The sequence below is a fragment of the Nicotiana sylvestris genome, chromosome 5, assembly GCF_000393655.2.
Source record: "Nicotiana sylvestris chromosome 5, ASM39365v2, whole genome shotgun sequence".
Classification (NCBI taxonomy): Eukaryota; Viridiplantae; Streptophyta; class Magnoliopsida; order Solanales; family Solanaceae; genus Nicotiana; species Nicotiana sylvestris.
The window spans coordinates 170,801,157-170,811,716 of NC_091061.1; the positions used below are offsets into that span (position 1 = coordinate 170,801,157).

Here is a 10,560-nt window from a genome sequence, read left to right on the forward strand (position 1 = left end):
TCGAGGTGTACAAATAGATCTGAATATTATGATTATTAAAAAAAAAAAATTGTGTCACATGATGGAGTAACAATTACTAACAACCACCGGTGCGTTCATTTTCCTTGCTATTTCTTTTTTGACTTATTATTATTGGTTTGGGGGCCTACTCAGCAACCCAAGTTGCTCCAACCTCCATATCCATCCTTTGTTTTAAAAAATAAAAATAGTAAATAAATTGAGTGAATCATAAAGTTTTGTGCACATGATTCATTAATTAAGCAGATCTAAGAAAGATATTTAGAGCTCGTTTGGATTAACTTGTTAAAGTATCTAATAAGAATTAACAATAGAAAATTAATTTTAATTGTTAAAGCTAATATCATAAATAAATAATTACGCATTTGACAGAAATATTGAAACTAATAATAAAAAGTAATAACTTAATCATAAAAGTAATACTTGTTACATTGTATAGATTTCATTATAATTTTCTTGTATTCTATCTTTATAACTTTAAAAGTCTTGTATTCTATCTTTATCACATCTCGCAAGGGTCGGGTGAGTTGGTTAGGTGAGTGGTCTTCCGCATGGAAGATTTGGGACAGAGGGAAGCGAGAATTTCAAGCTTATGGGTTCGAGATTTTAATCGGTTTAAGTTAGTGGGTTTTAAATTAAAATTTTATATATGAATTTTTATATATTTAATGAATTTTTTAAGACAAGTACATGGTTCGAATCAAAGTTGCTGGGTTCAGCCAAACCCGCTCCCGACACTCTAGCTCCGCCCTTGATCTGGGATCAATTTCCCTCACTAACAGTCTCCTTAGTCATAGCTCGTCGCACTGGGTTTGCCTAGTGCAGTTTATATTTCCTGTGTGGTTTACGTGCAATGTGCGTGCATCCGAAGGGTAGTAGCTGCGGATTTTCCTGTAAATTTTAGAACAAAAAGTTTCTTTTCCTTTTTAGATTATTATTGTAACATATTCTTTTTACTATGGTTATTGCAAGGTTGAAAAAAATTTAAGATTTTTGTATCCAATAAAAAAAGGTTTAAAATCAAAGGAAAAGAATAAGTTAGATGACGTAGTTTGTAGGCTGTGTTTGTCGGTAGCTTGATTCTTTCAATTTTGAGCCTCTAAATTACAAGGGAGGTTGTTACAGTTAGCCTCTCTGCTATCGACTGGTCCAGCCGTCTCTGTTTTCCTCATCCGATCATTGTTATATGGGTTGGTTCTTTTTTTATTAAAATTGAACCAAATTAATTATATCGGTTTGGATTGATTTGGTTTTATCAGAATTTTTGAGTTTTCGGGTATTTTTGTCACATAATTAATATGTCAATCTTACGTTATTAAACTTTTTAATAAGTAAATATATGTTTAATAAAAATTAAAAAAATTGGCAAACATATGATCTATTAAAATATTCTTATGGGAGAATTTTCTTAGTAGCAGATGATCTATTTTTTTTACAGCTTGTTTGGATGGTCGTTACCTATTGTATCGTATCGCATTGTTACTTTAAATACGATATTTGTTTGATTGTTATTTAAATCTTATTGTATCGTATCGTTAAATCCGTCGCTACGTAACGACGAAATGTGTCACTTTATATAACGACCGATTTGGTGTGGTTGCGTCGTTATCTTGTCTTTTTCTCTCATCTCACCCTTAACTATTATTAAATTATTTTATTTTATCATTTACCCTACCTTTTTATATAATAAATTTACCCCGTATCATAATTTATTTTTATAATATTACAAATTTATTCTTCATATTGCTAGTGCATGATATCATGAAACAACGGCAAACGATACAATCTATCCAAACATTGTATTCATCAAACGATACAATACAATACAATACAATACAATACAATACATTATGAAACGATGTGTAACAACCATCCAAACAAGCTGTTAGTTGTCTGACAATAACTTTTCGTTGATGTACACTTTTAAGGTTAACCGAATTTAATAATAAATATAAAAAACAAGATGATACCTAAATAATGATATGTTCTATTTAATTTTCAATTATCGAAATACCACTTCAAATTCGAAAAAGATATAAGAATTTAATAGATCTTGACATATGAATATGGAAGAACAAAGAGATTGACGCATTTCAATAACACTTGATAAAAAAGTGATCATACAACACATTATTTAAAGTTAATAAAAACGGAGCACTTCATATTCTATTAAATATTACATCCCATAAGAGAATCCCAAATATTTCTAGATATTTTTTAAAGAAAATTCTATATAAAGTTTTAAAAAGTTTATATAAAATTTATATATTTATTTGTCGGTTTGGTTCGGATTTTTTTACTCAATACCAAACTAAATCAAACCAAACAATATCGAATTTTTTAATCGATTTGGTTTGACTTCATTCTTTCTACCCTTCGGGGTAGGGGTAAGGTCTGCGTACATATTACCCTTCTCAGACCCCACTTGTGGGATTATACTGGGTCGTCGTTGTTGTTGTTGTTGATATATGAGTACTTATTACTTACCACAATTTTGTTAACTTTTTTTTTTCTTGAGGTAAAACCACAAAACCAGTACTCCATTAAATATTTGGGGCAGAAACCTATAGCTTTCAATAAGAGCTTTTGGTGAATAATACCCCACCTTTCTTTTTCAATTGGGTTGATGGATATAAAGCAGTCTCTTCGCACTGCTTGTTTTTTTTTTCTTTTTTCTTTTTTGGAAAATTCCAAGGGAAATGCAAAGTTGCTATTTTTCGGGTGCGTACTGAGTAACCTGCTCATTGTGTAATAATTTACAAATCATACGGAAAATGTAAATCACACAAGGCAAGCCACGGGCGACGAGCTCTAACTGAGAGGCTGCTGGTGATGGGAATCGATCCCAGATCTTCTATGAAGGGATCCACTCACCCAACAAACTCCGCTCTACTTGTTATCATTCTTGTGGAAAAATAAAATGGTTAATTCATATCCAATAGATTGATTAATCTTGGAGCAAGTGGTGGAACTATATGGGTGCTTGAGCATCCAATACCTTTGACCAGACTTATTAAATTTACATAGGCAATTATTAAAATTTTTAGATAAGAACTGAGAACATAACTAAATTTTATTTCCTCTTCTTTCGGAATTTATATTAGCAAACACCTATGACTCTGAAATCTTGAATTTATTTTGAGTTACAAAATAAAAATTACTTAGAGGTCGGCAAAAATCTATTTTTTAAAAAAGCTTAATGGATGAAAATTTATATCACAACTATTCTTTACTATACTATGTATCGAAATTTACTTATTGGACTATATCCAAGGCAAAATTTCTTAGCAAAAATTATTTGCCACCATCTTATGGGTCTCATTAAGCTTCACCTACATCATTTTTTTTTTTTTTTTTTTTTGTGAATACTCAATTAGTCAAAATACGGGCAAGGAGAAAGCAGAAGACAAGGTCAAAATTAATCGCAAAAAAATATATAGTTGATCTATCTACTTTGAAGATAATATCACCTAATTCTAGTTTATTTTATCCTACTAGTATTTGTTATTCTATCACGTGCCGTTTTCCAATTAGAAGTTGAAAAGAACAAATGTGTCATTATCATTATACCTATAATAGCGTTTCACCTAAAAAGAAAGAAAGAAAGAAAGAAAAAAGGAAAAAAGAAGAGAAAGAGGAATGAAAAGATGTAATCTAAGTCAAGTAGTCAACAATTTAAAGCTCTTTAAATCAAGATTGTATTGGGTATAACGAAAATAATTTTTTATTTTTAGCGTTTGGTTGATAAAAAAATGTTTCTAAACCAAACGTTTTCCATCTAATTGAGGAATATTCTTCTCTTGATTATGAGTGAAAGTTATTTTCTTACTATATATTTTTGCAAGGAGATTATTTTTCATACCTTGACATCGTGATGCATGAATTACTAAAATTGCAATTTTACCATTATACTGATGCTTGCCCTCAATTTTTTTTTAAAAAGTAATTACGTAATAGACATGAAATGTTATAATTGCATTGATTGCTTATTTTGTTATTTATGTGTTTTAGTTTCGTTCACGTTTTTTAATTTAAGAGTTTCCTTCTTCTGTTCTTGTAGGAAACATTTGAATGTCACTCCCCGTTAGGGGTGTTCAAACCGAACCGGAAAACCGCTTCAAACCGATTAAAAAATCCGATTAAGTTTGGTTTGATTTGGCTTGGTATTGAGTAAAAAAATCTGAACCAAACCGACATATAAATATGTAAATTTTTATTTATATTTTTAAGACTTTATAATGATTTTTCTTTAGAAAATGTAGAAATATTTGAGATCCTCTCATGTATTAACCTTGAAAACGTAAATTAACGAAAAATTATTGTTAGACGACTAAGAAAATAACTATCATGTGTTACTACAAAAATTCTCCGATTAGAATATTTTAATAGATCATATGTTTGTCAATTTTTTCCATATTTACTAAACATATATTCACTTATCAAAGCTTTATCTATAATTTTAATAAAGTAAGATTAAAATAATATTCATGTAACAAAAAAACCCGAAAACCCGACAAAACCGAACCAATCCAAACCGATATAATTGGTTTGATTTGGTTTTGATAAAAACCGAACCAACCCGGTCCATGTACACCCCTACCCCCTATAGTTCCTTTTTAACTCTTCTATTCTCTATTTAATAATTTTCCAAAATATATTTTTTGTCGGTGATTTTTTAGTTTAATTATCGTGTTTATATTCTGGCGGTGATAGCTACAGTTCTCCTTCAAGAAAAAGTGTCCAATTTATTCTGGATATTATTCACAATCAAATATGTCCACGTCATATATGCGTATGTCAAATTTAAAACTTCAAGGCAGTAGCTATTTTTCAAAATAAAGTTGAAAAAATGACCAGAGAATGCTATTTCAACCTTATTGTCCCAATTACTTATTACATCTTTCTTTCCACATTGAATAATTTTGCCGAAATGATCTTTATGTAAGCAACCTCCAATTTTAATCAAGAGGTCATGAGTTCGAGTCTCTCAAAAGCAAGGTGGGAAGTTCTTGGAGGGAAGGATGTCAGGAGTTTATTTGGAAACAGTCTCTCTACCCCAGGGTAAGGGTAAGATCTGCGCACACACTACCCTCCCCAGACCCCATTAAGTGAGATTACACTGTGTTGTTATTGTTGTTATTGATCTTTATTGTGATTGGAATTGGTCAGTTTCCTTAACAATGTATTTGATAACCATCACTCATTATCAACAACAATAAACTCTCATTTTGATTAGAGTTGCAGTCACAATCCTACATCTAAGTATGTGTAAGGTTTTGAATGTTTGAGTTTCTTTTTAATATAGAAAGGTATTAAAAAAAGGGTGAATGAGAAATGGAGGGAAATGAAAATTTTGAGTAAAATTTTAAGTTTTCCTCTCCTAGACATTGTCCCTCATTGGTAGAGGAAAAGGAGTTTGGTGGGTTTTATATACAAATGCACTTCATGTAGCTCTTAAAGAGTTAAGAAGAAGGCAAGCCTCGCGCCGTCGTCACTCGCTCGGCTACGGCTTCGGCTTCGGATTTGGTCAAATGATTGATTGATTAATTTTTTGGACCAAATTTATTTGTTAATAGTGAATATTAACGTAATATTATCCGTGTTTGTAACCGATGTTTTCCAATCCGTGAATATTAATGAGCAAGTGCTCATTCCACCATGAGTAGTGCTCCAGCCACCATTGCCATATTGATTGCTCCATTAGTAAACAACCTGGTGCTCTGTCCACCATGGCCAAGTGCTCCACTTCATAAGTGGCAGCGGGTCCATTTTTAGCAACTAATTGCACTATAAATAGAGGGTGCAAGCAGCCTGTTAAAGAAACACTGAAAACTTGAGAGCAATTGATCTTCTCTTCACCAAAAACTCAACGCTAGCTATACTTTGCACTCCTTCCTCTCAGATTTTCCATACGAATTTCTGACTTCTCCTCCCTTGTTCTGCATTGTTTTAAACTACTAAGAAAGCAACAGTAAGTGTGATTTGCTGCCGAACTTTGTGTTCGCTGAAACATTGGGGTTTGAAGTACCGCTACACCAGTGTGTAATTCGTTCTATCCTGGGAGGAAATAATCCATAACCTTGGGTACTAGGAGGGGATTAAATTCCTTAAGGAAACACTGTGAATTCAGTGGGCTCGAATTAATTTGTGTTTCATTTATATCATTTATATTTACGTTAATAAGCTAACGTTTTAATTTCCATAATCATTATTTTACAAATACAGGAGGAACAACATTGAACCCATCAATATATTTTTTGGGGGGTTCCATCAAGTGTCCGATATTTGTATTGGCATCCGATTAAATTAAGTTTCGCGATGAAAAATCCTACGTTAAGAGGTAAAGTGCTTCCTAATAAATACCCAAGACTTGAACCTATTAAGATCACCATCCAATTCATCCACCAAAAGCAATTAAAAAGTCGCGCTAGCCCAACAACGTTTTTCAATAGACAATTAGGGTCTAACGACCCTAACCTCACAAAAAACTTGTGAAATTATTCACTAATTTTCAATTATTCTTTTGGAAATCAATTTGACGAGCTGAATTCTGACAACAACTAAACTTTGATAAAATTATTATCGTCGAAATCTCGTTAGAAAAATATTATTTGCGACGATATTTTGGTGGCTTCTTCCATCATAATTTCAGACGTACATAAAATACCCAAATAATAATAATATAAATGAACTTATTTATTTTTCACCAAAAGAAAGAGGAAAGAAAATATGCGTTAATGTTTTTTGCCACACCGACAAACTGTATATGCAAGTAAAGCAATCATACTACATTACTTTTGACAAGAACCAAAACCCAGTATAGTTTGGCCTGGAAAACATAAAACAATAGGTGGAAAATGGATCTTATAAATAATGCATACACCATTCATTACTCATTACTACTACTACTACTAATAATAATAATATTAACAATAATAATAACATTAGTATTAATAATAATGAACTTATTTATTTTTTACTGAAGTAAAAAAAGAAACAAATATAGATTTGAACTTTTTTCCCCCACCCAACAAACTCTATAGGCAAGTAATCCATCCAAGTACCACACTTTGATAAGAACCAATTAAAGGTAACATTGACACAAATTTTCCAACATATAAGAATTACTTCATTCAAATTGATCCTTTTTTGAGAGCGGGAAAATGGGCCTGGCTCGGGATGAACGTTGGCGACATGCTTAACACATACAAGTCGAACGAAAAATGGTATTTTCAGTGGCGAACAAGTGAAAAGCGGTAATTAATGAATTAATTAAGAGGAGCTAGCCATGGAAATGTGATTAGGGGAGTGAGGTGAATGAGCCATGGCAAAAGGAGATAAAGGGAAATGAGTGAGGAAATTATCATTAGGGGATTTAAGATTATCCCAATTTCTTGTTGAAAGGATAGAAGTAGAAGCACCATCTATTCCAATGTGAGTTACATGCTTCACATCTGTTGGTAATCCTATTTCCATTCCCATCTCCTCTTCTTCTTCTTCTTCTTCTTCTTCTTCCATTTCTTCCTTATCCACTGGTTCACAATAAATAATAAAATATACACTTAAATCAAAATGGATGCATCTAACAATATTCGTCGAAAAAATACACAAATATATGTGTAAATAATATCTTCGTGTGTGTGTGTGTTTCTCTCTCTATATATGTGTATCTATAGAATAGATGGATATAGGCGAGCAAATATCTTTTAGAGTAACGCAAAGTAAACATTAATTTAGAATAAGAAATAAAGCCTTAGAACCTCTATAACTCTACACCCAAATCTACATACAAATTACCGAGTTGTGCTAATAGACCGACATTATTTATACAAAATCTTATGTAGCGAAGTATTTTATATCCATTATCACAAATTAAATGACTAGTTTTTCTTTAAATCTACAAATATTTGTTTAATTGTAGTAATAACTAATATGTATTCGCTGACTTAAGAATCTAGATCTGATTTTGAGTGTATATTAAGAATACATTTTTTATTTTAGTGAATAATCTGTTAAAAGATCAAAGGTTATAAGCAATTAAGCACATCCGATCCAACTGAACTATTTAATTTAATTATTACCTTCACGTTTTCTCACGCTGATTGTGTAGATCTTGTTTCTTTTTTCCGATCTTTTTACTACAAATTCAGTTGATAGTATATAATATTTTAATGAAAAATTAAGCGATACCTATTCTCATTTAAATTTGCGACTTGATTAAATTATTTGATTTGATGTAGACACGTAATATAGCGGGAATAAACATGTACAAAGCATGGATTAAACAGAAAGCAGCCAATTTCATCATAGGTATTATACTAATATTTTATTTTATTTTATTTTTAAAAGAAGAGTATACTAATATCCAATAGGAGAACTTACCAAATAGCTGAGACAAATTTTTGAAATTTTTAAAAAGCCTCTGAAATTTGGGAAGGGCCATAAGGCCTAATGTATTCTTCAAATTTTCACCCTCCAAACTTTTGTCATCTTCATCTTCTCGCTCTTCCTCCTTTCCTTCTTTTTGGCTTCCTGCATTATGACAAATGTTAAAAACTAAGATAAGCCAAAACTTCACATATAAATTTATTAAAAAGGGAAGAGAAGCGACGGGGTGGAAGCAGCCACTGAGGCTTATATTAGGGTAGACTGTCTACATCACACCCTTTGGCAGTGGCGAAGGAAATTTACCCAAAGGTGTTCAAACTTGAAAGAAGAAAAAAAAAAAATCCCCGACAAAGAGTGTTCAATATATGTTATATACCTACAAAACTTAATATTTTACCTATACACACATTATAATTTTTCGACGAAGGGTGTCAATTGACCACCCTTAATAGAATGTAGCTTCGACCCTGCCCCTTGGACACCGGTCCTTCCCCGGATCATGCGTGAACCCGAGATGCCTCATGCACTTGACTGCCCTTTTTAGAAGTGATGGGGTGGTATAGTGGCGAAACTACATGTAATGACGGGTTCAATTAAACCCCTTTACGAAAAATTATATTCCGTAAATAAGGTAAAAATAATAATTTTTTTTTGGAGATAAAGAAAATTAAAGTAAAGTGATAAAGATGGTTCAAAAATGACTTTATATCGCATGTTTAAATCCTAGAGCTAATATTTTTTTTTAAAAAAAATCATGTTAAAATTTCTGATTCCGCCAATGATGTTTGAGAAAAAGAAAGAGAGACATACTTGTGGGAGTTAACTTGGGTTCATGGCTTGGACTTTTATTAAGCTGATGATGATGACCAACTGCAACACTTGATTCAGAGATGCAACCCACAGAAAATGGAAGTAACACAAATCTTTCCATTCTATACCTCATTATTGTTGTATTCTAACAAACCTAGTAAAACACACACACACACACTAAACTTATCAAAGAGTGTATTGTTTTTCTTCTTTAGAGTTGAGATATAGATGATGGAGGAGGAAGATGGTTGGTGAAAGATAATAGTTTGTTATATAATGTTTCCTAGTTGCCTTTGTTATTAAGTCAGAATAATGGTACGTATTTAAAAAGTCCATAACAAATATTTAGCTCAAAAAAAAGATAAATTAAAAAAACCTTAGGATGTCCAAATCAAACATATCAACTGTACATTCTTCATATCTCTTTCTTTGTCTTTATTTTGCTTCTTTTTATATGTTACAAATTAACTTCTATATAAGGCATCACAAGAAATTTTAACACTATCAAGTTATTTAAAAAGCAATTATAAGTAATTTTTAATAATAAGCGAGATTATAACCTGGAATTAAAGTAGATAATCTGTTACAAATGGTTTTTAAAATGCACTGATAGTGAAATATACTTTGTATATACTGCACCGTCATCGGCGTAGCTACATCGAGTGAAGGCTATTAAGTTGAACTGAATATCCTTCATTGAAAAATTACATTGCATATATAAAATACTTTGTATATTGGTTAAAAAATACTTTTTATATATAACCAAACCTTTCTATAACAACCTCGTATGTTCCGATATTTTTTGGTTGCTATAGTGAAGTGTTGTTATATGTAGAGATTAGAGAATATATATATTATAACATAACATGAAAATCCAGTTTCGAAAAAAACTTAGCTTTTATAGTGAATGGATGTTATATAGAGATGTTGTTATAGAAACGTCTGACTGTATATATATTAAACTTTGAACACTCTTAACGAAATTTCTGACTTTAACAATGTTGATAGTGCATAATATATTTTTTACATTAACGGTGTATATAACTTTAACTCCCATGTGTCTGGATTGGTAGAAGGATGATGGGCTAAATGCATGGTGGGGTCTTCTCTTTTTTACTTGCCACACTTAGAGGAGAAGTCACCATTTGTTTTTGTTGGAGAGATCATACCAAACAGTACTCTCCCATTGACACTAAACATATATAATCTAAGTTCTCTTTTCCTTTTCTTTCATTTCATTTCTAGTGGAATGTTTATATACTTAAATTGTACTCCACCTCTATGGAGTCTATTACAAGCAAATGTATGATATTAAGTGTAAAGGAATATTATGTGTAACTAACT

The 10,560-nt window shown here is 31.4% G+C and overlaps 1 protein-coding gene across 1 annotated transcript; it reads right to left on the reverse strand.

The window, feature by feature from the left end:
• Positions 1-6,865: 6,865 nt before the first annotated feature.
• On the reverse strand, positions 6,866-9,527 carry LOC104221027 (CRIB domain-containing protein RIC4-like). Its single transcript, XM_009771999.2, has 3 exons — positions 9,217-9,527; positions 8,401-8,550; positions 6,866-7,550 (listed from the first exon to the last, which is right to left on the reverse strand). Exons 1-3 carry the CDS (start codon positions 9,347-9,349, stop codon positions 7,291-7,293), a joined length of 543 nt encoding a protein of 180 aa, XP_009770301.1. The 5' UTR covers positions 9,350-9,527; the 3' UTR covers positions 6,866-7,290.
• Positions 9,528-10,560: the final 1,033 nt, after the last annotated feature.